The 27591-nt window shown below is 51.9% G+C and overlaps 2 protein-coding genes across 16 annotated transcripts in view; one reads left to right on the forward strand and one right to left on the reverse strand.

Moving 5' to 3' along the window:
• Nucleotides 1-24864, forward strand: part of SH2B3 (SH2B adaptor protein 3) — a 40955-nt gene extending 16091 nt beyond the window's left edge. The window contains exons 3-8 of one of the 2 annotated variants that reach the window (XM_047760041.1): nucleotides 20253-20354; nucleotides 20452-20543; nucleotides 20636-20733; nucleotides 20842-21056; nucleotides 21150-21321; nucleotides 21495-24864. In XM_047760041.1, coding sequence (XP_047615997.1) covers nucleotides 20253-20354; nucleotides 20452-20543; nucleotides 20636-20733; nucleotides 20842-21056; nucleotides 21150-21321; nucleotides 21495-21790 — 975 coding nt within the window. In that variant the 3' untranslated portion in view covers nucleotides 21791-24864. The remainder of the gene's footprint in view (nucleotides 1-20252; nucleotides 20355-20451; nucleotides 20544-20635; nucleotides 20734-20841; nucleotides 21057-21149; nucleotides 21322-21494) is intronic. The other variant, XM_047760042.1, reaches the window with a different exon arrangement.
• Nucleotides 12437-27591, reverse strand: part of ATXN2 (ataxin 2) — a 119802-nt gene continuing 104647 nt past the window's right edge. For 5 of the 14 annotated variants that reach the window (XM_047760036.1, XM_047760035.1, XM_047760034.1 and 2 more), the window contains one exon: nucleotides 25999-27009. In XM_047760036.1, coding sequence (XP_047615992.1) covers nucleotides 26710-27009 — 300 coding nt within the window. In that variant the 3' untranslated portion in view covers nucleotides 25999-26709. The other 9 variants (XM_047760037.1, XM_047760027.1, XM_047760026.1 and 6 more) reach the window with 6 other exon arrangements.

Here is a 27591-nt window from a genome sequence, read left to right on the forward strand (position 1 = left end):
GATATCATATGATATCTGTCTTTGTCTTATTTAATTCACTTAGTATGATAATCTCTGGGTCCATCCATGTTGCTGCAAATGGCATTATTTCATTCTTTTTTATAGCTGAGTAATATTCCATCGTATATATGTACCACATCATCTTTATCCAGTCTTCTGTTGATATTTAGGTTGGCTGTTGTAAATAATGCTGCAATGAACATTGGGGTGCATATATCCTTTCAAATTATGGTTTTCTCTGAGTATATGCCCAGGAGTGGGATTGCTGGATCATATGGTAGTTCTATATTTAGTTTTTTAAGAAACCTTCACACTGCTCTCCATGGTGATTGCACCAACGTACATTCCCATGAACAGTGTAAGAGGGTTCCCTTTTCTCCACACCCTCTCCAGCGTTTATTGTTTGTAGACTTTTTGATGATGGCCATTCTGACTGATGTGAGGTTATATCTTATTATAGTTTAGATTTGCATTTCTCTAATAATTACTGATGTTGAGCATCTTTTCATGTGTTTTTGGCCATCTGTATGGCTTCTTTGGAGGAATGTCTGTTTAGATTTTATGGCCATTTGGTGATTGGGTTGTTTGTTTTTTTGATATAAAGGTGTATGAGATGTTTGTATATTTTGGAATGAGGAGGTGGCTTTTGAACTGAGTTCTTAATATTCCTAGGCCAGGGGTTGAATCCAACCAAGCCACATCTGTGGCAACTCTGGATCCCTTAACCCATTGCCCTGGGCCAGGGATCGAACCTGTGCCTCTGCAGTTGGACTTTTTTCTTTATTTTTTATTTTCTGTCTTTTTGCCTTTTCTAGGGCCGCTCCCATGGGATATGGAGGTTCCCAGGCTAGGGGTCCAATCGGAGCTGTAGCCACCAGCCTACACCAGAGCCACGGCAACGTGGGATCCAAGCCGCGTCTGCAACCTACACCACAGCTCATGGCAACGCCGGATCCTTAACCCATCAAGCAAGGCCAGGGACTGAACCCGCAACCTCATGGTTCCTAGTCGGATTTGTTAACCACTGCGCCACGATGGGAACTCCTATTTTTTTGTCTTTTTAAGGCTGCACTTGTGGCATATGGCAGTTCCCAGGCTACGGGTCGAATCAGAGCTGTAGCTGCTGGCCTATGCCACAGCAATGCTATATCCAAACTGTGTCTACGACCCATACCACAGCTCATGGCAATGTTGGATCCTTAACCCACTGAGTGAGGCCAAGGATTGAACCCACGTCCTCATGGATATTAGTCAGATTTGTTTCCTCTGAGCCATGACGGGAACTCTGGATTATTTATTTATTTATCTTTTGGCTGTCCTGTGGCACATGGAGTTCCTGGGCCAGGGATCAGATCCCAGCTGCAGTTGCAACCTAAGCCACAGTTGTGGCAGCACACGATCCTTAATCCACTGTGCTCGGCCTGGGGATTGAACCTGCGTCCCAGTGCTCTCAAGATGCCACCAATCCTGTTATACCACAGCAGGAACTCCTGCAGTGTGGATTCTTAACCCGCTACACCACAACAGAGACTCCAAATGTGTTTTTAAGAAAGAAGAATAGGGAGTTTTTTTGTGGTGCAGCTGGTTAAGGATTCGGTATTGTCACTGCAGTGGCCTCGGTCGCTTCTGTGGCACAGGTTCAGTCCCTGGCTTGGGAACTTGTATATGCCCTGGGTGTAGCCAAAAAAAAAAAAAAAAAAAAGGAAGGGAGAGAGGGAGGAAGGGAAGAAGCAAGCAAGCAAGGAAGGAACAGAGTGTGGTGGGAGCACAGACGGGAAGATGGGGCGGGGGAGGATGTGCGGGCAGAGGGTCCCGTAAGGAGTTCATATTTTATTCCAAATGTAATGTAAAGCTTTTGGAAAAATGCAAGTGCAGATAAAAACTCTACTCTTTGTTTTTAAAAAGTCTCAAGGCCCTAATACCATGAAAAGCAAATAAACTCCAGACACATGGTCTTATCTGCATGATAGTGCAAGGTTCCCTATAAAACTTTGAAAACAACCGCTGCTGCTTAAAATAAACCATCCTGGAAAACCCAGTGACGGGAGTGTAATGGGCCCAAGTTCAAATGATGAATTAGCTTTTTTTCCTCAGCTCTGGGGCCTTAGGCAAGTGGCATCCCCTCTCTGGGCCTCAGTTTCCTCCTCTATACAGTGGGGCTGCTCAGAGTTTGTGCCTTGTGGGGCTGTTGTGTTAACTGGGAGGGCTCATCTGCTGAGCGCCTGGCACACAGTAAGTGTTACCGTTCTCCTCCTTATTCTGGTTGTTGTGGTACTAAATGATTTGGGGCTGAGAACGGATTTATTTCCAGTGCTGGTTTGGGCGCTCAGTGCCCAGCTGGGCTGTACCATCACGGCTCCAGTCCTTTGGGTCAGAGTCCCTGGGTTCAGAAGTGGTGTCTGGTCCTGGAGAAGCAGGGCTGGGGGAGGGTAGCTGGGTCCCTGGGCTTCTGTTATAGGCTTGGTGGTGCCTCTGTGACCTGGGGTGTCCCCTACAAGGTGAGCAGCCCTGATGGGGCATCTCCTGTCACCTCTGCAGAGTGTCTGGTCTGACAGACCAGGCCCCAGCTCAGTGGGCTTCTGACCATGTCCCCTTGTTCCAGGAACATTCTGGGGCTGTTCTGAAGGTTTCCTGGAATGACTCAGAGTCCAGTCTCTGGGCCCAGGAAACCTAGACTAGAAGTCTTGAGTGTGCCTGCTGGGTGAGCAGCCTTGACCTCAGACCTTGAACTTGGAGTCGTCCATCAGAGCAGCTTTAAACAAAGGGAAAGGAAGGTTTGACCGCCAGGGCATGAGCTCTGGGTTCACACCCAAGCTCTGTCACTTAAAGGGTGCTCAGCATCTGTCTGCTCAGAATGGGAAGAGGCCTGGAGGATGAGGACTGAGAGAGGGCAGCTGCCCAGGGACAGCACTGGGGCCTCAGCCAAGCTAATGCCATCCAGGAGTCTGAGGCCAGGTGGTCCACGACTTGTGGGTCAGTTTCACCTGGAGTTGGGTCACAGCTCTGCCTCTGACCCTGGACTGCTCACCTCCTCACTCGGAGCCTCAGGCTCCTCAGCTGTAAAGTGGGGGTGACAGCAGTAGTCAGGGGCCGAGGGTCACTGTGAGGGCTGTGGTGAGAGAGCACCCCATCACAGGTGGTGTGTAAGTAGAGGCCACAGGCTGCTGTGGGGTGTGGTTGGAGGGTTCTTGGAGGAGACATCTGTGGCTGGTTCCCAAAATCCGAAGTCTGGTTTCAGTGGCATCACTGTGGGCGGGCGGGAGGTGGGGCAACCCGTCCTTCTGCTACACTCTGGCCCTCAGGGGAAGGCTGGGGACTGCCTCTGCTGGGGGTGGTCAGAAAGGCCCCTTGCCAGGAGGTGAATCTGGGATGAGAGAAGGTACCTATCCTGGAAGAGCTGGGTCCCACCCAGGCTGAGGAACTGGAAAGTGCCAAGGCCCTGGCGTTGGCATGAACCAGGAGACTTTGAGGAGCAACCAGGTGGCCAGGGGCTGGAGTGGAGGGAAGGAGGGATGGGGTTGGAGAGGTGTTGGGGCTGGATTAGGTGGGGCCTTCTGGGGCACAGTGAGGGCCTTAGGTTTTACACTAAGAGCAGAGAGAGCCCTTGGAGGATTTAGGCCCAGAGGGGCTGGGACACTTCCCCAGCAGTGGGAATGGGCTTGAGGAACCCTCTGGAGCTGCCTATGGCCTTCCAGCTCTGGGAGAGTGTGGCATGATTCTTCTCCTAGAAGATCCTCTGGTCACCATGTCCACTTGCCCTGTGGCACCTCCTTCCCCTCGGGCATCTCTGAGCCTGGGGTGGGCTGGGCTGGGCAGGGGGAGCATATGTCTACTACCTTACATAGGCACCTACTGTGTGCCAGGCAGTGCCCTAAACACTTGACCTCAAGTCCTTCCCATAAAGGCAAGTATATTGGCCCATTTGACAGATGAGAAAACCGAGTCTGGGAGAGGCGAAGAGATCATGCCCCTAAGGAGATCTGAACCCCTGATCCCAACAGGTCCCTACTCCTGAGTCCCCAGCTACACTTTTGAACCGTCTTCTTTCAGCTACAGTGCAGAGAACCAGCTCCTGGACAGACCAGGCCTGAGATCTGCCATCTCACTTGGGCAGTTGAAAACAAAGTTGGATTGGTTGCCAGTACTTAAAAACCATAAAATGGAGTGGTTTCATATAAGAACCCAGATTTCTGGTTTCTCTTGTAAATGGGAGGATTTGGCAGTGCTGGATCACTTGAAGTGTGTCCCATCCTGGCCCCTGCCTGAGCTCTGCAGAAGAAGAGCCTGACCAGGGGTTGCAGGGGCCCCAGGGTGGAGGAGAGACTGTAGGAGCAGCCACCAGGCTGGGGGTGGCTGGCCTAGGGCTGGGCTTTCCTAGGAGCTGGGGGTCCCTTTTCGATTGGAGCACATCTGAGCTGGCCATGGCCTTGGGGCCAGCCTTTCGCTCTCTGGGGCCTCAGTTTCCCTGTATGTCCAGGCCTGGGCTGGCTGAGATGGTCTCAAAGCCTGGCCAGCTCTGCCAGGTCCAGGGGCTGAGACCCAGCTTCTCTCATCTGTGTAGTAGGGTAGTGATGGATTCCTAGTAGCTGTTGTTGGAAAAAATGCTTTTTTTAGGTAGCATTTATTTGGCGTTTGTTATGTAGGAGGCACTTTGCTGCCTTGGCTTCACTTAACCCTCACAGCAGCCCTGTAGAGGAGCTGGTGTGGTTGCCCCCATATCACAGATGGGGAAATGGCATCCAGGAGAGGGTAGATGACTTGCCCAAGGTCACTCAGCTCTGAACAGCCAAGATGGGGGTGGGATCCAGGCGTTCTGGCTACACCTGGTGCCAAGTGGGTCTTGGGTGGGGATGCTGGTCAGCCAGTGGTGGGGGCATCTGTTTTGAGTTCTCAGACCAGGAAAGGCTCTCTGTGGCCCTCTTGTCCATGACACCAATTTGCGAATGGGGACACTGAGGCCCAGAGGGGGCTGGCAGTGCCCCTCTCACCCAGCGTGTAAGAGCTGGTGGACCCAGCGTGCCTCGCCCTTGGCCTCTGCTGCTCAGCTCAGAGAAGAGGTAGAGGAAGGAGGTTGGGGACTCCCATGGGGTTCACCCACAGCCCCAAGCTCCACCCTGCACCCCAGGCCTCCAGGAACCCCAGGAGGAAGTGGTCTGGTGGGAATGGCTGGATCTGCTGGTCCTGGGGGTGGCTGGGATGGGGGCAGTCAGACCATGCCCCCTCTGCTCCTTCTGAGCTGTCCTTGGGCAAGTGATGGGGCCTCAGTTTCCTCATCTGTAGGATGGGGATGGTCCCAGCGCCTGTGCAGGTAGAGAAGCCTGTACACATGGTAGGTGCTGACTGGGCATGAGCAAGGCCAGCAGCCCGCGGGCAGTGGGTGCTCGTGGAGGCCCGGCTGCTGAAGGGGCCAAGTGTCTTGAGCACTTGGCGTGGGTGAGGGCAGTACCCAGTTAGCCCCCTTAGCACTCCTGTGACTCTCCAGGGTCAGCACTGCCGCTGCACCCGCTTTATAGATGAGGACGCTGAGGCTCAGAGCCGCAGAAGGAGCCACTGCTGGCCCCTGGGGGCCTGAGCCCGAAGCCGTGCCCCGAGTGTGGGAAAGAGGAAGCAGAAAGAAAGGGACGTCCGCCGGGGGCCTGGCGGTTTCCTCCCGGAGGCAGGAGTGCGAGGAGGAAGAGGAGGGCCGGGCAGGAAGCGGGTGGGAGGGGGCAGCCTCCTGGGGCTCGGACAGGCCTGGCCCCGAGTCCTGCCTCTGCTCCTCCTGAGCTGTGCGACTTTGGGAAAGGCACTTCGCCCTCTCTGGGCCTCGTTTTCCTCCAGTAAAAAGAGCTGAGTGATGGCACCCACCTCGGGTCCATGTAGACTAGCTGCTGGTGGTCTCTACAAGGCTTCACTGCTGTAGTTGTTGATATTTTTATTGTTTTCAGCACCATGGGTCCTGCCTTTGACACAACCCATGCAATCGTGACAAACCTGTGAGGCGGGGACAGTGATGAAGCCATCTCATAGATGAGGAAACAGGCCCAGAGAGGTAGAGAGACTTGCCCAAAGCCACACATCTGGGAGGCTGAGGAGCAGGAAGGGAACCCGGTGCAGGCCTGCTAAGGCGGGGCGGGGGAGGGTGCTGTGTCTGCACCCAGACAGGCAGAGGAGCCACCCACACTCCCCCTACAGCCCTGTGGATCTTCATCCACCAAACCAAGCCCCGCTGTCCCAGGGGAGGCAGCGCCCCAGAGGCCAGGGGCTCCTCAGTGCCACCCTCTCATGGGAGGACCAGGGGCAGAAGGCATCCAGGGTGAGGGGGGATTCCTGTGGGTGCTCTGCCCGGGGCTGCTTCGTGCCCAGGTGGGTCCCCACCCCTCTCAGAGCTGTGAAGTGGGCGCCCAAGCGGCTTGCTCTGGGCCTTCTGGGGCTGGAGGGGGAAGGAAGGCAGGGTAGTAGTGGGCAGGGCTCTGAGGGGCTCCCAACCACACACACAGCAGCCCCATCTGCCCCTTAGTGGGGTTTCGTGTAAGATCGTTTTTTGAAAAGTACTTTGCCGCTTAGAAGAAACCCCCAACCACGCCAAAACCGCGGGCAGATGGTATCTGCGTGCTGTGCTTCTCGCAGCTCAACTTCTGTGAATCCAGAGACGGGAAAGTGCCCTCAATCCAACAGGGGAGAGTGACGAACGAAGGGAGGTCACTGCTTATCGCCCCCAGCTCTGGTGCCCCTGGGGGCTGTTTCCACACTGCCCCCACCCCTCTCCCCTGGCGCCCAGGGCCTGTTAGCTGTCGCCAGCATCTTGGAAGTTGGTCTTCTGGTTTCCTTTGTTTGAGGGACTGGGTGTTGGGACACAAAACTGCAGCGTCTGGGCTGTGGGCTTGGCGGCCGGGGAGAAAGACAGGTGGACAGGTTGGGTTCAGATCTTTGTTCCTGTGTCCTTGTTATGTGGCATTGGGCTGAGACCCTGGGCTCAGCCCCAGTTTCCCCATCTGAAAACGGAGTGTCAGCGCTGGCCTCGCAGGGTGCTGGAGTCAGAAACCGGCTCCTGGAGGGCCTGGCACGAGGCTTCCACTGTGAGAAGCAGAAGGGGCTTCCTGCGTGAGAAGTCAGCAGACCCTGGAGGTGGGGCGGCAGAGGCTCTCCCTGGGAGGGACAGCGACCTGGATGGCACTCTCAGTGGTACCAGCTGATGGCACGGCTGGCCAGGCAGGCCTGCTGGAAATCCCCCACCCACGTCTTTGTGAATGGAAAAGGAAACCAAAGTGCACCAGAAGAGATCGCGTTCTGAGCGGCTGGCCCTCACTGGTGGTGGGGGTGGGGGTAGCTTCCTTCCCCAAGGCAGGAGGGGCCGCCTCAGCTTCCTTTTTGGGGCCCCACACCCCTTTTTCCTATCTGCCCTCTGCGCTGGGGAGGAGGCCACTGTTTCCCTCAGTCCACGGACCCCACTGACGGCTCAGCCTCTGGCACCAGTGGGTGACAGCGTGCGGGGGTGGGGGTGGGGCGATCACAGGGCACCTGGGCTCTGGATCCTCCCTGCCTCTGCCCGATCCCCTCTCCTGAGCCTGACTTGAACCTGGACTGCAGCTCGGCTCTGGCTCCGGTGCGGGTGTCTGAGGTCCACAGAGGCAGCAGAGACAGACGTCTCTCTCCAGGGAACCGTCTATAACTGGAGGCCCTGCTGCATCTCATTTCACATCTTTGTGTAATCTAGGAAATTGTGTGCCTGACCCTGGGCCTCCCACGTTTGAGTTCCTAGTGTTTCTGGTTTTGTTTTTTCAATTAATAAAACTCATGGCAGAAATAATGGACCAGTAACTTAAAAACCACCCACAATTGTACTACCTGGAGAAAACCAGCATTTCCATTTCAGTAGATGTCTTTGTAATCTTTTGTTTTATATTTGTTTCTCTAACTTTCCCCCCAAATTGCAATTCCATCTGCATTCACTAATTCTTTTTTTTTTCTTTTTCTTTCTTTCTTTCTGGCCACACTCTCGGCATGTGGTAGTTCCTGGGCCAGGGATCAAACCTGAACCACAGTTGCAACCTGCGCCACAGCTGGGGCAACACCAGGTCCTTAACCTGCTGTGCCACAGCGAGAACTCCTAGCATTCACCACTTCTTCATTTGGCACTTATCTCTAGAGCCCCTTCTGTGTGCCAAGCATGCTGGGGACTATGGGCAGAAACTTTGGGACAAAAACCCCAGCCCTTGTGAGACTGGTACTCATCATACTGTTTTGTTACCTTTTTTTTACGCTTGTTTCAAACATTTTTGTTTGCTTAAACATTTTTCAAGAATGTCTTAAATAACCTAGCTGTACAGTATTTCATTTACATAACCCCTGATATATTTATTATTATCTAGACTCCTCTTTCAATCATTTATAACTTTTCTGCTCAAATAGATAACCTTGCGACAAATATCTTGTGTGTAAATCTTGGTACGTATGTCTGATTATTTCCTTAGGCTACATTCCTAGAAGGGAAGTGCTGGGTTGAAGGCTTTGTGAGTACTTCTCATGTTTTCTTTCTCTGAAAGCTTGAGAGATAGTTTACAAATTATGAAACTGTGTCAAGTGTACAATGGTTTTTAGTACATTTACAGAGCTGTACAGCTATCTCTACAATTTAATTTTAGACTACTTTCATTATCTCAAAAAGAGACCTTGTGCCCACTAGCAGTCACTCCCGTTCCTTTCCTCCTGAGCCCCAGGCAACCACTGATCTGCTTTCTGTATCTATAGGTTTGCCTGTTCTGTTCTTTTCGTATAAATAGAATCAGACAATGTATGGTCTTTTGTGATTGTCTTCTTTCACTTGGCATCATGTTTTCAAGGTGTATTTTGTTCCTATTTATTACTAAATAATACTCCATTGTAAGGACAGATTACATTTTGTTTATCCATGCCTCTCTCAGTGCAAGGACATTAGGTTATTTCCATTTTGGGGCGATTAATGAATAGTGCTGCCATGAACATTCATGAATAAGTTTTTGTGGACTTGTGTTTTCATTTTTTTCCTGGGTACATACCTAGGAGTAGAATTGCTGGATCCTATGGTAACTCTATGTTTTAACATTCTGAGGAGCTGCTCGACTGTTTTCCAAAGTACTGCACCGTTTTCTAGTCCTACCAGTAATGTATGAGGGTGTCAGTTTCTCCACATCCTCACCAACATCTGTTAGCATCCATCTTTTTGACTGTAGCCATCCTAGCGGGTTTGAATGGTTTTGATTTCCATTTCCTTGATGGCTCATGGTGCTGAACATCTTTTCATGTGCTTACCAGCTATTTTTTAAGGCTGCTAATAGATCCTTTTCCTGTAGCCTTCCAGAAAGGTTCTTATACCCATTTATCTTCAAGTAGTGGTGCTAACACTGGGTATTATTTTTAAAACCTTTTGCCAACTTCTAAGGGACATGGTTATCTTGTCCCTTCTGATTATGAATGGAATGGACCATTTCTCTTTTTTAGAAACTTTGAGCTGTCATTCACATAACATCAAATTCCCCATGTTAAAGTGTAGCTTGTTGGTTTTTAGTATATTCACTGTGTGTGCAGCCGTCACCACTGTCTAACTGCAGAACATTTCCATCCCGTCAGAAAGAATCCCAGTGCCTGTTAGCAGGCAGTCTCCAGTCCCATCCCCACTCCCCAGTTCCGGACACCCACTAATCCTACTTTCTGTCCCTGTGGATTTTGACTGTTTCTCTTATGTTTCTTGGTCATGAACATTTACTCTGTGCCTCTCGTCTGCACTGGCTGCCTCTTTCCTGTTGATTTGCAGGAGCTCTTTACTTGGATATTAGTGCTCTGTCACACGCTGCAACTATTTCCCTTGTTTGCCACTTGGCTTTTCAACTTGACTTCTGGAAGTTTTTAAGTCCGGGCAGTGAAATACAGTGATCTTTTCCTTTCTGATTTTGTTCTTTGCTTTTTCTGCTTAGAAAGGCCTTCCCTAGTGCCCCAATGTCAGATAAGTACTTAGGTTCTTCTGTTTCAGTCTTGTCTTGGTTTTATTTTTCGCATTTAATTATTTAATCCAGCTGGCTTTTATTCTTTGTGGCTGGTGTGATTTCCTGTTGTTTTTTGGTGTCAGTGAGATGCTGTGTATCATGGCATATCACATAGTGAGCGCTCACGAAACATGGGCCAAGGATAAAAACAACTCATGGCAGACTGAGCTTGGAAGGGTGGAGATTCCCGGAGTGGTGGCCACAGCCCCGACCAGCTTCTGGGGCCTCTGGCTCTCACCCTTGTTTCCCCATCAGCTCAGCCCCAGGCTCTGCTGGGTGACTCTGAGCCTCCTTGGTGTCCCTGCAGCCCCCTGAGCCCCAGAGGCCCTCGCTTTCACCTCTTCTTCTGAATCATCATTCTTCGAAGGCAGGCGGTGGCCACCATCTGGGGCTTTTGGGGATCTTGGTGGTGACGAGCCCCCCTCCCCTCCGGTGCACACCCCTCCCTGAGGCTGGTGACAAAGGTTATTTGTTATTTCTTAACCACAGCTTTTTCCACCCTCGCCCAGCGCGGAGCAGACATGAGGCCCAGGGTGCAGCTGGGGGCTGCTCTGCTGGGTGAGGGGCTTCCCCTGCTGGTCTGCTCCTCGGTGGGGTTGGGAGGTGGGCAGGCCATAGAAGGCCCTTGGGGGCCGGCAAGCTCTGGGACCCTTGGCCCTGTGACAGACTCGGGTGGGTCCCTCTGCTCTCCCCCCAGGACCACAGAGCACACCCTTGCTGCAGCAGGAAGGCCCCAGGGCCCATGCCAAGTTCAGCACGGGTGAGCCCCCTCCTGCCTGGGGCCTGGGCACATGGTGTGGCCTCTTGGAGCCACGGCTTCCCCTTTTGTCTGGGGGGCTGACCACAGCCTCGGTGCCTCGGTGTCCCTGGCACCGAGGTGGCCCAGTGGCACTACGAGAAGAAGGGGGACAGGGACTGGGCGCACGGGCCTTGGGGCTCTGCAGCCAAGTGGGGGCAGGGAGGATTCCTGGCGGGAAGCCTGGAGCAGGATGTGGTCGTTCAAGGCGTGGGCTGGTGGCAGCTGGTTTGCAGCCGGTGGGGTGGGGGTAGGGGAGCGTTTGGCTGGCCCCCCCACACCCTGCTCTGGACCCCCAGGTGGCCCAGGCCCCAGTGCCAGCTGAGTGTTCCCAGGCAAAGATGCCACTTCTGTCATCAAGAACATCTCAGGCCAGCCAGGGACAGAGGAGTGCTTGATCAAGGCTGGCTGCTGAGCAGCTCGAGGAGCTGCAAAGCGATTGATCCTAATTTGCCAAAGGTTTTGGGCAAGAGTGGCACCCTATGTGGAGGGGAGAGGCCTCAGAGGCATCAGCATGCAGCCCTCTACCCGACCCCCGCATATCCCTCCCCCAGCTGGGGTGTGCGGCCTGGAAGGTGAGCGCAGCTGGTGAAGATACTGGTGGTTCATAAGCCCCTTGGTTCACTAGTTCACCTATGCTGACAAGGGGGTGCAGGGAGAGGGACTTCCAGGGTAGTCCCTCTTAGGCCACAGAGCCCCTCAAACCTTGGGTGTGGCCCCCAGGCCCATCCCCACAGCTGGCTTATCCACACTCGCTATGGACCTGGGCTTCCACATCTCGGGAGGGGCTGTTGAGGGATCCTGTGTGTGTTGGTGGTGCTCTCTCTCTGTGGGGGTCTCTGTCTCTGGGAGTTTGTTCCTGGGGGAGGTTGATCCAGCATCTGAGAGGGGCTTTGTGTCCCTCTCACTGTGAGTCTGTGTGTGGGGGTGGTCTCCGTCACTCTGAGAGGGGACTTTGTGTCTGTGTCACTGCAAGTCTGTCCTGACACGTGAGGGGGGACTCTGATGGGCTGGAGGGGGAGCTCACTGTAGGTGGGGTTGTATTTTATTTTACTTTATTTTATTTTTTGCTACTTCTTGGGCCCCTCCCGTGGCACATGGAGGTTCCCAGGCTAGGGGTCTAATCGGAGCTGTAGCCCCCAGCCTACGCCAGAGCCACAGCAAGGCGGGATCCGAGCCATGTCTGCAGCCTACACCACAGCTCACGGCAACGCCGGATCGTTAACCCACTGAGCAAGGGCAGGGACCGAACCCGCAACCTCATGGTTCCTAGTCGGATTCGTTAACCACCGCGCCATGACAGGAACTCCATGTAGGTGGGGTTTTAGACAAGCCCCCAGCCCCTTTGTCTCCACGTCTCTGGCCAACTTACCCCTCCCACATGGCCTCCTTCAGGCCTCTTAGGGTCTGACAGTAGGGGGCAGGCTTTCACCTTCATGCTCACTCGGGGTGTGATCTGGGGATGCCTCCTGCCCAGCGCGGGAGAGGAAAATGATGAGGCCTCTGTCTCTGAGCAGGCTGTCCCATCAGGTCTGTCTCACCATGTCAGCGTCAGCCTTTCTCTTTCTGGCACTGGCCGGCTCACTTGCCGGGCCAGGGAAGCTGCCTCGATCCAGGTGGCTTTTATGGAAGCCTCTCCCATCCCTTTCCTGGTTCCCTGTGGGGAGAGGGAGCATGAGGTGGCAAGGGGCAGACCAAGGGGGAAGACCTGGCCCCTAGTGGACTGGGTGGATCTGGGAGCATCCAGGGCACTCAGGCAAGAGGCACTTACAGAAGCCCCGGGGCGCGTGGAGCAGGATGTTCCAGTATCACCTTCATTTTACAGATGAAAAAACAAAATGCAGAGAAGCGAAGTGATTTGCTGAGGGTCACACAGAGGAAGAGTGGCTGAGGCAGGCATTTGAAGGGTGTGTGTGGCGGGGGAGGGGGCTCTAGTTGGGGCAGAGGAAGGAAGTGACCTGTGGCCCGTAGTTCCAACATTTGTTCAGTCCTTGAAATTGGCTTGTTGCCTTCAGTTTGCCTCCAAGGGAGCCAGGCAGCCAGGGGGTGAGATAACTCGCCACACCCCCACATTGGCCTCTGCTCCCAGACATCTGAAGGCTGGGGATCCAGGCACCCACCCAGCTACTCACCCATCTATCTGAGAGACACTCTCCAAGTGCCTCCTCTAGGCTGGACCCAGGGCTGGGCCTCAGCTAGGAACAAGGCTTGGTGCCCTGTCCCCACCCCCAGAGGAACTCCCAGTCAGATGGTGGGGGCAGCTGTACCATCAGGAAATTATGGCCAGGCCTGATAAGCCCTGTGCCGAGGGAGAGGCATAGGAATCGTACTGACCACGACCTAGAGGTCAAAGAAGGCTCCCTAGAGCAGACCTGCAGTTGGGATCGGGCCTGGCTGTGGGACAGCATGAGCTGGGAGGGACAACCAGATGGAGGTGGGTGCTGTGGGCTCTGGGGCTGGGCAGACAAGGGTCTCAGCCTCAGCTCCATTCAGCCCCTCTCTCTGTGATCTCTGTGACTGGGACAGGTGATTTTGCCTCTCGGGGCCTCCATTTCCCCATCTGTAAATGGATGGCATTGATAAGTGTTCACGGGCTGGTAAATGCAGTAAAGGGGGTTTTGTGATGGTGACTGTGTGTATTTAGACACCGTGGTCAGGGAGGGCCTTCCTGAGGAGCTGACACTTGGGCTGAGACCTGAATCTGAGAAGAGTCAGATTTGTGAAGATGTGGAGGAACTGTCCTTTCAGACAGAGGGAACAGTAGGTGCAAAGGCCCTGAAGCGGGAGTATGCTTGATGACTTGAAGGAACGGTGGAGGCCAGTGTGGCTGAAAAAGTGAGGGAGGGCAGATGAGGCTGAGAAGGTCACGCAACATCTTGTGGGCCATAGTGAGGACCTGTGCTTCTATTCCCAGAAAGATGGGGACCACGGGAGGGTTTGGAGCAGAAGAGGGGGATGGGAAGTAGGTAGATCCTGGATGTCTCTGGGAGTAGCACTGACAGGACTGATGGATGGCAACTCGATGTTGCGCATCTCGGGGGGTTCAGGGTGTCTCTGACACCTCACTCTTAGTGGGGGCTCTGTGAGCACCCCCTTTGCCCCCAGGAGCTGCTCAGGACTGGAATGCAGTCCGCCTGGTTCCAGAGCCCTTGCCCTCAGCACCCACCATTCTGCCTGTGGGATGGCCTGTACTCTCCCTCCTTCAAGCCTCTTGTGCCTGGGGGAGGAGGAACGGGGTGGCCTTGCTGCCCAGCATTCCCCTCAGATGGCAGTGGGTTTGAAATACACCCAGGCCTGTCTTAAATGTGGATCCCAGGCTGACTTTCCGTGGCTCTGGGCCTGCTGGTTGTGATGGGTGCTCTGTGTCGTGACCAGCCCCCCACCCCCACCCCCTAGAAATTCTCTTAGCCTTGGCTCATTTGTGAAGTGGGGATAAAACACTGGTTTCATGGGCTGCTGGGGGGTCATGGGAGGCGCCCACCACTGTTCTTCAGAGAGACAGATGGTCCAGAGTGGGATGCTGAGGGTTTTCTCACTAACACATCACCATAATTGATGTCCACGTCTGTTCTTTGCTCTGAGACAATGTCCTTCCTGCTTCCTTGGTTCTGGTACCTCCATTCCTCAATATGATGCTCTTTTCTGTGAAACTGGAAATTTCTGGAAATGGTGCTGGCTTGTGAATTCAACAGTCTGAAAGTGTCCTGGATGGAGAGCCCAGGCCCCAGTGCCTGGCACACAGCAGATGCTCATTACAGGCTGGTGTGCGGGGGGCCTATTAGCACAATTTCTAGCCACAGCTGACACCCCTGCCACCTGGTGCATTTTGTGTACTTTCTGGTCTCTGGGTGTTGGCTTTTGCTGTACCTAGCCTCTAATGCCTTTTCCTCCACCTTCTCCACTCTGGAGAGTCCTCAGCAAACATTTATACCACTTCCTCTGTGCCCTGTGGAAGACACACAGATGAAGGGAGCAGGAAGGCTGCCTTGGGCTTATGGTCTCGTAGTGGAGACAGCTATGAAAGCTGGAGCTTCTTCCAGAGGAGCTATTTGCTTCTGAGCAGGGCAGGTATTCCTAAGACTGGGTTCCTGAGGCCCTGTGCTCATCCCCACCTGGTGCCATTTCCCCACATGGATCTCTCCAGACCCACCTGGAGCGCTCCACACCCTAACCCTAACCCTGTATTGCTCAATGCTCATGGCAGGTGGGGGCCCTGTTATCCCACCTTACAAAAGTGGGGCTAGGAGAGGCAAGTCACTTGTCCATGGAGGATGAGGCAGAGTTGGGACTTAAGGCTAGGACTGTCTACTTTCCAAAACCCAGGAGGAGGAGGTTGCTTGCGGTGGTCGTGCAGACCCCAGAGAGGTTTCTGAGCAGGACACTTGGCCAAAATCTGGGGAACATGTGGGTTTAGCAGGGTTCTCTGCTCCAGTTCTTCTCAGAGCCTTTAATGGACTGTTGTGCACATGATTCTCCAGGTACAAGAGGCTGCCTTCTCTTGGACAATCCCTCTTTGCATTGGTTGCCAGGAAGCTCAGATACAAATTTGTGGCAAATGAAACTCTGGTCTGTGTTCTAGCTGTTGTCTCTCTTCCCACTCTGAGTATTCCTGTAACTTGACTAAAGTTAGAGATGTGACTTTGGAACAAGATGGCATTTTCCTTCTCGTGTGTGTGTGTGTTCTAAGGTTTTCTTGATACAATCAGACCTGATTAAGCCTTTCCCAGAATGATTATCATGTCCATTTTCTCATTCACCCATCCAGGCAGCATCCGTTCTGGGTTCTGGCCACGGGCTGGGGGTATGGCAACTCAATTATCCATGACTGGGATCTTGAATTTGCTGGTCCTCATGTTACCAAAGAGGAAACCAAGGCTGTGGTGAATGCCAGGCAGATCTCCAAGGGAGTAAGCAACAGAACTAAGCTTGCCTAACCCTGGCCCTAGGCTGTGGGGCTGCTATCTTGGGGGCCTGGGTGCTGTGGCAAGAGTATGGCTTGGACCCAGACCTCCAGCCATAAACTGTGCCCTACTTCCAGTTCCACTGCTGTCTTTAGAGGAGAGGAATGAAGGCCCCAAGCCCCGGGAGAGAGAAGACTGTTGGGGCCTGGTGTGGCCTGGGGGGTTCCAAATGGTGCGCGGTCTCTCCTCACGGCTTTCACTTGAGGGATAAAGGCCCTTCTAGTGGACAGAGTAAGACCATTGCGAGGGCCTGGACTGCCCATACCATGGGGCCCTCTGTGCCAGGCCCAGTTTACTGCTTGGGAATGAAATGGATGCTGTCTCCCCTCCAGCTTCCTGTGGAGGAGGTGGGTGAGAGGAGGGTCTGGCCAGCTTGCAGGTACTTAACTACTGTGAGTATCAGATCTGCACAAAGAGCTGCCGCTTCCATATCTCCATCTTAGAATAAGCCCAGACTGACTCCCACAGCCTCAAGGCCCTATGGGAACCACACACTGCTATGGCTCTTACCAGCTCCTGCCTGTTGAAAAGCTGTCTCCCTTCTAGCACAGAAGCCTGAGAGTCAGGGACTGTGTGTGTTTTGTTCCTGCTGGAGCACCGGCCCCTGGAGCTCACTAAAGGCTTGGCCGGTCCCAGTCCTTCTGCCAGCGTCTTGTGGGTACCAGTGGCTATGAGGACACGGCAGCTCAGGGTGCAGCTGCTACCTTGAAAGACTCTGGATGGGCCATCCCAGACCTTGAGCACATGGAGTGGCTGCAGGCTGAGGGAAGGCAAGGTCTGGTTCCAATCAGTGCTCTCATTCTCCCCAGGTAGATTCTAGGCCCAAAGCCACACCCCCAACACCATTTGGGAAAGGAGAGCCTTGGACAGGGGCTGCTGAAGCACAGCTGACCAAAACGCCTTCCAAAAGCACAGGAGAAAAGAAACCCAGAGTCAGAATTTTGCTCTCTTATACAGAAGCACATGGAACTTCCTGCCCAGTTTTAATGTCCACTGAATAGACTAACAGTCCTTTCAGGCTCACCGTACTTTCTGGCAGCTTTATGTCTCAAAACACACACAGAAGCACCCAAGTAGTTCATTGTGCTATATATAGTCACACCGAAATACATTTTATTTTAACATCAATTACATTCCATTACTTCCCTCTTATCTTACTTAAGGTATGTATGCAGGTAGGTTCTATTATGTGTCAATTTCGCTGAAGTGACACAGGAGCACTGCAACACTGTAGTGGACCCTAGCAGGCTTTCCCCATCTTGGCTGGCCTCAGACCCCAGCCTGGAAATTTAACAACAGCTGTTTATCAGTCAGGCATTTCTTTCACTTGCAAAAGTTCACCCAATCACCATATCAACCCTGTGAAGAGAGAGAGACTATTAAATATTTCTACCTTACAGATGACAAAACTAAGGCACAGAGGGCTGAGTCACTTATCCAGGGTTATACAAGAACAGGATCTAGACTGAACCTTTAGCCTGGAGAGGTAAGAGAATTAAAAAGCCCTATAAATGCACAAGCCCTACTTGAGGACAATGTCAAAGCTGGTTTACATCTGTCTTTGTTTCTTAGCCACAGCAAAGAAAGAAATGGGTTATTACCACTGGAGTCACAGTGGCTCTAAGAAGCTAGCTTTTTGGATGCTAGAAGCTAAGAATGGGACTAGCTCTCCAGGGGTGGATGTTGCAGAATGTAGGGGGTGACAGTCTACTGCTTGTACCACAAATACTACAACAGTTTGGTCATTTGGGTCCCAAGCTGTGTGACTCTGAGGTGAGTCCAGGGAGCAACTGCTGGCCAGGTGGATCTGCAAGGCAGGTGGGAGGGAGGGTGCAGAAAGGAGGTGGACCTAAAGCCCCGAGTGTTTCTGGGGCTGCTGTTCAAGCCCGGCTCTGTCCTGTCACAGCGCCCAGCTAGAAAGGCACCCACTGGTCCCTCCACAGTCTTCCTGCATCTTGCTTTGGATTGTCCAGCTAGGGCTGTGGCCAAAGGCAGAGATGTCTGCTGCTGTGCTCTCATTCACCCCTCCAACCTGGGCAGAGCCTCTGGCATCTCCCACCCACCACAGTAGTTAGATGCACTGGCTCTGATCCTTGGCAGGCTGGGGTTCAGCCCCTGCTAAGCCTCCCAGGTTGTGCGACTCTGGGCAAGACAAATGGGCTGCTGTGAAGAGATGAAAGCCAGTGTGCAGAGGGGGAGCCAGGATGAGTTTCACCATCATCTGTGCAGCAAAGGCTGGCCATGGTGAGGAGGGGAATCCTCTCTTCACTGCCTGCCAGGTCAGCAGTTCCTCAGCTGCTGGGGGTGGAGCTGGCACGGAGGGCCCCACATTCAGAGTGAAACCAGTGGCTTTACTGCTTAATCTTGGCACCCACACTGGGGGCCAGGCCCAGGGCCTGGAGCGGAACTGAAAGGGAGACTAGGCCTGGCCTCCCCTCTTAGCCTGGCCTACTTCCTCCCAGTGATCCTGTGGGCCTTGAGCCAGTGGGGAGGGTTGGGGGGACCAGGCAGGGCCAATTGCACAAGTGGGAGAAGGAATTAGTCCTCTGTACCTAACACATTTTGCAGTCAGAAAATAGACAACGAGAGACTGGCTGACTGAAAGCTGCCAGGAGAGCAGAGGCTCTGCTTCCCGTGCTCTCAGGCATGTCTAGTGCCCGTGTAGGTGCCATGCAAGGCTCCAGGGATCGCTGCGTCTCACATGGCTCCAAGGCTGAGAAACTGGGTCATGGCGGACATAAAAGAACTGGAAAGGTGCAAATGTCCCGGCTGGTGCAGGTCACTCAGGGTTGGGATTTACTAGTTGTGCAGCTTCTCCATGCTCGTAACCAGAGTTGCTCTCCCCAGACTGCTGTGTCCCACAACCGGGGCAGGACTGGGAGCTCCGACACCTGCCCGGGGTGGGTGGGTGGGGTCTGGACCAGAAAAGCCATTGAGCCTGGAACTCACTTTTGTTCCCTCTCCCCATCTGGTGCTGGCTTGGCAGGCGGGGGGATTGTGGCACTTTCCAGGGGCACCTTGCTGTCTCCTGGCTCCAAGGAAAAGAGCTGTTAGAGGGAGAAGGGCCCCAATGGAGTTGGGTCTCCTCTGTCCACTTGCCGAATCTTGCTCCTTCCTCCATGCTCATCTTCTTTTGGTCTCTGCTGGAAGCCATCAATCATCTCCTGATGCCAGGGAAACAATCTCATCAGCCTTATCACAAGAGGATGTGGAGATGGGGGTGGTAAAGGGTGATCTCCTTTCTGCAAAAACTTCCTGCACCCTGGAACAGACATCTGCAGGGTCAGCCCATGCTCCAGCTAGGTTCAGTCAGGAGCCTTTTGCTGGTAAAAGGGTAGAGGGTCACCCCGACCCACTCTGAGCCCTGTGTGTGCTGTATGTTGTGGGAGGCTCCAGAGCCCAAGGTTTTGTGTGGCTTTCCAGCTGGTTGTAACTGGGGCCAGCCAAGCCAGACAAGAGGGCACACTGGCAGAAACACCAAGTCCATAAGCTAAGCTGCTCTGCCAATCCCCACCCCACAGCCAAATCCACTTGAAGGCAAAACAGGTTAGTTAGGTGTGTTTGGGAGCTTGAGATTCTAGGCTCTGTGGAGAGAGGTTCACTTCCTCAGGCAAATGACTTCACTTCCAAAATTTCAGTTTCTTCTTTTCATTTTATTTATTCTTTTTAGGGCCACACCGGTGGCATATGGAAGGTCCTAGGCTAGGAGTCGCATTGGAGCTGCAGCTGCCGACCTATGCCATGACCACAGCAACGCTGGATCCAAGCTGCATCTACAACCTATGCCACAGTTTGCGGCAGTGCTGGATCCTTAACCCACTGGGCAAGGCCAGGGATCGAACCCACATCCTCAAGGAGACAGGGTGGGGTTCTTAACCCACTAAGCCACAATGAGAACTCCAAGATTCTTCAAGTTGCGGTGATAGTATCTGCTTCCTAGGGCTGCTGTTAGGCTGGGAGAGACCTGTGCTAGTGGACAGCCAGTGGAGGGGAGGGGTGGAGCTAAAGGCAAGGTAAAGGCCTGGGGCCCCTGGCAGTCAGCCAGCACCACAGAGGGACCTGGGGTTGGATAGCCTCATGTCTGCTCTCTGGGTTTGCTGGGATGAAGGAGTCAGCAGCCAGTGTGACTGGCCAGGTTAGGGATTGGGGAGTTTTGCTCCCCCAGTGGGAAGAGAAAGATTTCAGCCAGCAAATACCTGTCAGAGCTGGAATGTCTACAGATCTAGGTGAAGCAGAGATTGGCCCTTAGCCCAAATGTTTCTGGGGAGCTCAGTGTGTGTGTGTGTGTGTGCACGCGCGTGCGAGTGCGCCTTCTGCAAGCGAGAATGCGAGCACCCACTCCATCCCCAGGGTACCTGAGCTCGCACCACTCCATGCATCACTCACATGTGCTCAGCAAGCTAGGCCCCTGGAGAGACTGCGGAAAAGAGCAGAGACCTGGGTGATCAAAGGGTCAGTGGGGACAAGCCTTGAATGTCTCCCTTGGTCTCCTAGAGTTCAAAGCCCAAGCTACAAGCAGCCTGTTCTAGCATCCAGGAGATTCGGCGATGCACACGTCTTGAGATGCCCGACAACCTCTACACCTTTGTGCTGAAGGTGAGAGACAGCTTTCCACACTCAGGGTGGGCGGAAGGGGAGTGCGGTATAGACAGACCTTGGGGATCTCACATAGCTGTCCCTTTCTCCTTGCCAGGTGAAGGACCGGACAGACATCATCTTTGAGGTTGGAGATGAGCAGCAGCTGAATTCATGGATGGCTGAGCTTCGGGAGTGCACAGGCCAAGGGTGAGGCCCCAGACCCTAGGGCCCCCCTCCTGGCACAGCTTTTACTGCTACTTCTGACCTACCCAGATCCTTAACCCCAGACTCTTCTCCAGCAGACTGGAGAACACAGACCCAGAGACGCACATATCCTCAGCCTTAGAGCCCAGCACGTTTAACTCTCCAAGGGGAAGCACAGATTCCCTGAACCAAGGTGAGGGGGTCAGGGCCTTTTTCCTCCAGTAACGTTGGATCCCAGCCCTAGCCCAGGACATAAGGTACCCAACAAAGGGTCACCACCACGTAACTTCTTTTCTGCCAGGTGCTTCTCCTGGGGGGTTGCTAGACCCAGCCTGCCAGAAAACAGATCATTTCCTGTCCTGCTACCCCTGGTTCCATGGCCCCATCTCCCGGGTGAAGGCAGCACAGCTGGTTCAGCTGCAGGGTCCTGATGCTCACGGAGTGTTCCTGGTCCGGCAGAGTGAGACGAGGCGTGGGGAATATGTGCTCACATTCAACTTCCAGGGCATAGCCAAGGTACAGGGTGAGGTGGGGTGGAGGGCTTCACCCCCTTCATTTTCAAGGCCCTTAGGGGTCAGTGCCTGAGCCCAGGCCATCCTCTTCCTGCAGCACCTGCGCCTGTCACTGACTGAGCGGGGCCAGTGCCGAGTACAACACCTCCACTTCCCCTCGGTCATACACATGCTCCACCACTTCCAGCGTTCACCCATCCCACTCGAGTGCGGTGCCGCCTGTGATGTCCGGCTGTCCAGCTACGTGGTAGTCGTCTCCCAGCCACCAGGTGTGACCCTAATGCCCCTTGGTAAATGGGGCGGTGGCACTGGCAACCGGGTAGAGGGTGAAAGCTCACTGCAAACTCAGGGAGGCAGAGACCTCATTTTGTGTCTTTCCAACACTTGGTCCTGCCCTGTTAAGACTGACAGTGGTTTCTCTCTTGGTCACTTGTCCCTCCAGGTTCCTCCAACGCCGTCCTGTTCCCTTTCTCCCTCTCTCGCTGGGATTCAGAGCTGGGCCTTCCCCACCTTAGTGCTTCTGGCTGTCCGAGGGGGCTCGGCCCAGAGGGTCTCCCAGGCCGATCCTCTCCCCCAGAGCAGATCTTCCACCTGGTGCCTTCGCCTGAGGAACTGGCCAGCAGCCTGAGGCACCTGGAGCCTGAGCCTGCCAGTCGAGCCCGGGACTCAGACTATGAAATGGACTCCTCCTCCAGGAGCCACCTGCGGGCCATAGACAATCAGTACACACCTCTCTGACAGGCTGGGAGGAATCCCAGATGCCCCAGAGGAACATAAGCAAGCAGAGACATGAACTTGTGAATGTAATTTTCTTTCCTTCCTTCCAGAGAGAGATTTAAGGGACACTGTTAACTGCTGATTCCAGTTTGGATGTGACCCTTCTATTAGGCCTGTTAAAGGGCCTCCTATAAGTTTCATTCTCACTTGACTGTCTCCTATTGTTTACAGATGTAGTTCTTGTTCATGGATGCCACCAGCTCCTGCCCGGGGTTCCCAGGACCAGTCCCCATCAGTTTTGGAGGAGGTAGTAGGGTGAGGGCCCGAGTTGGCAGTGGAAACTTGTTCTATTTTTCACTGACACTGTCACAGCTGACAGACTTTCTACTTTGGGTGGGGGGCATCAGGAAGCCCAAAACACTAACAAGCCCTGGCTTCTCCTATAGGTTTCCCATTGTAGCTTCAGTCCACGTGGCAGGTCTGATGTACCCATGCCACAGGTGACCACACTTATCCTGCTTTGACTCGGTTTTAGGACAAAGCTCTGGCAGATGGACAAGCTAAATATCAAAATGATTTTAAACATTTTTACCTCAAATTAACTTTTCAAAGGATTCAGGTTTCAAAAATTAAACCATTGCTTATTTCATTGCACTGTCTGAATTAATACCCATGCGATTTTTGTAGTCAGAGATAGCTATGCAAACCTTCCTTGACTGGCTTCCTTGTCTAGTATGCCTCCAAAGAACAGTCACCTGTTCCTGAGAAGCCATTGTCCTTCCTAAATGTAGAGAAGTAAAAAGCGTGTCACTCTTTCAGGGAAATTCAGGCAATTACTGAAATAGGAGGGTGGCAAGGAATAGTTCCACCCTGGTGCCTTATGATAAAAAACGATTCTGGTTTATAGTAGCTTTACAGCGAGAGTTAAACTGAGAGGTAAGGAAGGGGCAAGCAAAAAGGAAAGAAGGGCTGCTGGGCCTTTCCTAGTAAACTCTTGGCCAACAGAGCTGGCTCAGAGCCTCCAAGCATCTGAAAGTGTATTAAATTATCCCACAAAGATTTAAGCTCATTCTTGAGCCAAAATGGAAGCTGGGAATCTGGTGCCACAGCTAATGAGAAACTCCTTTAACAGCTCACAATTACTGTTCTGTTCTAGCTGGTTGCTGCCTCATGTGATGAAGAACGTGTGTGCGTGTATACATACATAGGCGCACACACCCTCAACATCCAGGGAGGTTCTGCAGTCGGATCTCCATCTATACTTGCCTTTCACAAATGATACAATTGATAGGAGGCTGGCTCCTCCCAGAACTTTCATGCAGAGGCTTGGAAACAAGGGAAGCAGTGACCCAATGGAGTCAGCTGCTCCTGGGTGCCAGCAGAGCCATTCAGTACAGCCGCCAGGCTGACCAAAGTGTCTTCTAGGAAACCAGGAGTTCAGCACAGCTTAACATTTATAGATACTTCAATCAAAGGCTAAATTTAAACCTTGGCCTGAACTAAACGGCCTATTTCTGGGGTGAGGGTTTGGTCTGTTCCCTCCAGCCATTCATTCTCTGTACACTAAGAGGTGAGAGGTCAGGCTTTAGGAGGGGCAAGAAGGTCAGCAGCCACCTCTCCCTCCCATCACTTTAAAACCCACACTCCTGGATGTTTTCAGAGATGGTAAAGCAGATCCAACCCTGATCTGCATTGGGGTCACCTGTCTTTCCTTCACTGTCCACATATCAAGTAGGTCTCTGTGAATAAGGAATGCTAAAAGCAAAATGTGAGCCAGGAGTAAGCACTATTTTGGATTTCTCAAAGAAAGTCAATGCTGACTTATCATTGGTACAGGTTTTCCCTTTGTCTGCACAGGCAAAGGGCTAGGTAGACAATGAATCAAATAAATAAGTTCCCTCCCTCCCCTCAGAAGGGTAAACAAACATCTGGGATATATGACCTCTTCAAGCCACAGTGGCACTCACTTCTTAGCCTCTTATCATCAAGTTCTCAGGTAGTGCGGAGAGGCAAGCCAGGCACAGCAAGCAAGCACCTCTGTCCTACTGGCTACAAAGTGCAAGCTCAAACTCTGTGACCGAGTCAACAGCTTCCAGATTGCTTCAGTGTAAAATGTTCAGAGAAGAAAAACATTTCTAAATGTGTTTGAGTTACCAGGACAGCTCAAATACCTTCTGACAAAAAGCTCCCTCATGGCCTGGGAAGAAGTGACACTAAGCCAATGCCTTCTGCTAGAGCAGAGCTGGAGGTGGGGGGAGCAATGGGTTCCTAGGCTTGATATCCTCACAGGCAGTGAGGCAGCTACCCTGATGGCTGCAATCAGCCCACCACAGTCATAGCACATTCCCCCACCCTCCTTCCAGTCCCAGTGTGACCACTGCTGGCAGCAAGAAGCCAAGCCAGCAGCCTCTACTGAGAGCCCAGGCTCTGAGTGCCAAAGGACAGTAAGCCCTCTGGTTATCTCTAGTTACAGACAAGGATAGCTTTGGCTGCTCCCATCATCATCCCTTCCTTCATCCGACTTTAATGAACTTTTACAAACTAACAGTCACCAGCACCAAAGAATTAAGTCAACTAACCTGCCTTGAATTTTAGACCAGCAATCCATATGGCTTTATCTGGTATAAATCTTCTGCCTTTGATCATTTCTGGACCGTGTAGGAAAAAGGAATAGCAATTATTAAAATCTTAAGCCAGAGAACACTATTTTTACATAACAGTTTCTTAACCTAAAATCAAGGCCTTGAGAACCCTTCCCTAAGGGTTGCCTGTGATTCCTTCATGCTACTGTTGAGGGCTAAGTCTCTTATTGCAAATGTGAGCGCTAATATCTCCCACAGGCTAGAGGAACTTGATAGTTTATTATCCACTGCCTCTTAACAAGGACACATCTGACATCCAGTGTTTAGCTGGAATAAGCAGCATATTGTAAAGACAAAACAGAAAATGGATTAATCTTATAGGCAGAAGGTATTTGGCAAATTTTTATGTATTGTATATGTACTGTATAAGTAACTTATTCTTGAAGAATGCAAATTTTGCTATAATGTACAAACTGCTACATGTGAATTAAAAGGAAATTTTCAGAATCCTGACTTGTTGCCACAGTATTTAAAGTCTCTATAATAACTATGCTCTCTGCAAAGTACTTGCTTTTCCCTGTTTGTCCCCTTCCTAGCTTTGTACATGGCTACATATTTTCAACCCTCTATATTTATTACAATTTGTGTGTGTGTCTGTCTCCTGCCCCCTACTGGTAAAACAGACTGATGCCTGAATTAGGACAACTTCTAGCACTCATTTGGTTCAGGAGATTATTAAAAAGAAAGCTTACAGAATCAGTGGCAGGCTGAGGACGTGGAATTTCAGTGCTGCCCAACTCTGGCCAGCCTTTCTCCTTCTGAAGCAGACCTCTATCCACCAACAGAATATCTCAGTCTTGTCTTTTTCTAGAGATACCTTGAACCAGAACTAAAGGTGAAGAAGAAAAATCATTTGACAGCCAACCTTCCAGGGTATTAAGAAGCAGAGTCAGCCCTTCTGTTCAGATACTCAGTATCCTATAATGGAAAGAGCTCATACAAACACACATTAACTTGGTATCAGTTTTTAAAACTTTTTTTATTTTTTAATTTTTTTTAAAGTTTTTATTTTATATTATCTACAAAGTAAAAGTTTTCCTTTAACTTAAAAGTTGAACCACTGTAGACAGTGATCACTTCATCAAACTTGATTTATAAATAATAATCCGTCAGTTTGACGGTAAGAATTTACTGAACCTTTGTCAAGTTTAGTAAAAGGGCGTTCCAAGTCTTGATTTTTTTTTTTTTTAAAGCGGTAATAGCAGCAAGAATCACTCTTGTTACTTCTTTTGCTAGCTGATGTGTTCATGACTTTCACGGGTCATTAAAAATAAATAACTTCCAGTTTCAGCAAGCAGAGCTGGGGTACTTGCGGGACTCAGAAACAGCGTATGGAATTATGGAACAGCCCACAAGTTCCTAAATACCTCTACTCGGTCCAAATATCTTCCACTGCAAGTGAACTGTTAGCATTCCTATTGGATGTTACAAGAAATCAACATATAATTTTTTAAAAAGAAAATAAATGAAATTCTAGTTTTCTGTGCTTCCAGTTGGTAGAAGCAGTAGAAGGGAGGAGGGAATTTGGCCTTTCGGTTCCTCCAGGGCAGCCTTACAACTGCTGTTGGTGGTGGGCTTGTACTGTAAAAAAGAAAAGTGAATATTTAAACAGAAAACTGGCAACACCACACATTAAGCCTAGTGAATCTGCAGCACATGACTGTTAACTATCCTTGTGCTAGCTGAATAAGACTCAAAAAATGCAATTCTCTTTACCACCCCCCAACCCCCACATCTGTACCAAAAGGGGGAGAGGTAGGTGGGTGGGTAGAAACAAACCAGTCAGACATAAACCACTTCAGATAAAACTCCCAGAAGAGTTGTTGCTCACGGGGTACAAAAAAGGCCTTAACATACCCCCTCCCCAAAAATAGCCAAGCACCAGTATTGCTTTCAGAATAACAGGTTAGACTGAAATATCGCCATGGCAGCCATCAAGTATTAGAGCACAATCACGGGCATTCTCTCCCTAGCAGGGAATAGACTGGAGCTAATACTATACTCAAAACCAATCCATACACAGCACTTTCTCATCAGTAGTAGTCTCCAGAGCTACAATCAAACTCTGCCATGGTGGTAACCCCCCACATGTCAGACTGTTGGGACTCAGGAAGGAAAACACTGCCCTGTCCATCCTATGATAACAAGGAAGGCCAACTGAGTCCTAAGCATGCATCAGCTACACAGAATGCTGCTGCTGCTGCTTCTCATCAAGCCAAATCCTGTATACCATCAGAACACACACAGACTGGGCTCTCGGAAGCCTCACACCTGATACTGAGCTGATCATCACAGTCCCTACTGTGCACACTGACGGGTCTCGCTAGTTCTCAGATGCGGGGCTTGAAGCGCTGGCCCTGCCTGCCATTTGACCTGTGCGAGCAGAATGCTTTGGGGTGCCCGGCGGCCCCTGCACACACACGCCTCACCTGAAGGGTGCGTCATATAAGGGAAATGCGCTGTTGTCGAGACTGGAATGGGCTGTAGTGCACTTTGAGCGAGGGCGGCCTGGGGACCGCCGGGTGGCTGTGTCGTCATTAGCATCATTGGCGCATGGGCAGTTGGATGAGAAGGAACCATTCCTGACTGTACATGAGCCTGAAACAGAGAGCTCTTTTACGCATACAGGCAACATCTCCAGCTTAAACAACATGTCAACTGAGTTCCTTTCAGTGGGCTAGGGCTCTCAGGAAAGGGCAACAGTGGGCCAGCCCTCAGGGCCCTTTTTTTCCTCTGGGGACATTCCCTAGTGGATCATCAACTGACCTAAAGACATGTTTCACCCTTTGGCAGAGCCTGAAAGGCTGAGGGAGCAGGCACCCCAGGAGCCTGGGTAAAAGTCAGGGCTGCAATGTCCTAGCCTTCAACATTTCTGATGACTGGATTCTAGGTATGAGGCAAGGTCTTCACGAAGATAAGACCCCGATCCAAGGACAGCTTTCTCAACTCAGTAGAAGGTTAGATGCAATGATGATTTAGAATCTGGCTTCCAGGTGGGGCCTGAAATACTTTTACAGGTAACATCCCTTTCATGTAAGGAAGCAGATTATTATATAACAAATGGGCTGTTATCTTCTGTTCTCTTTGTTGGCTCCTCCCCTTCTGCTTCTTGACTGCTCACCAGCACACCTCAGTGAAGAATGAGTCGGCAGTGAGAAAGAGACCCTCAGGCCCCTTGAC

Source organism: Phacochoerus africanus, chromosome 15, assembly GCF_016906955.1.
Source record: "Phacochoerus africanus isolate WHEZ1 chromosome 15, ROS_Pafr_v1, whole genome shotgun sequence".
Lineage (NCBI taxonomy): Eukaryota > Metazoa > Chordata > Mammalia > Artiodactyla > Suidae > Phacochoerus > Phacochoerus africanus.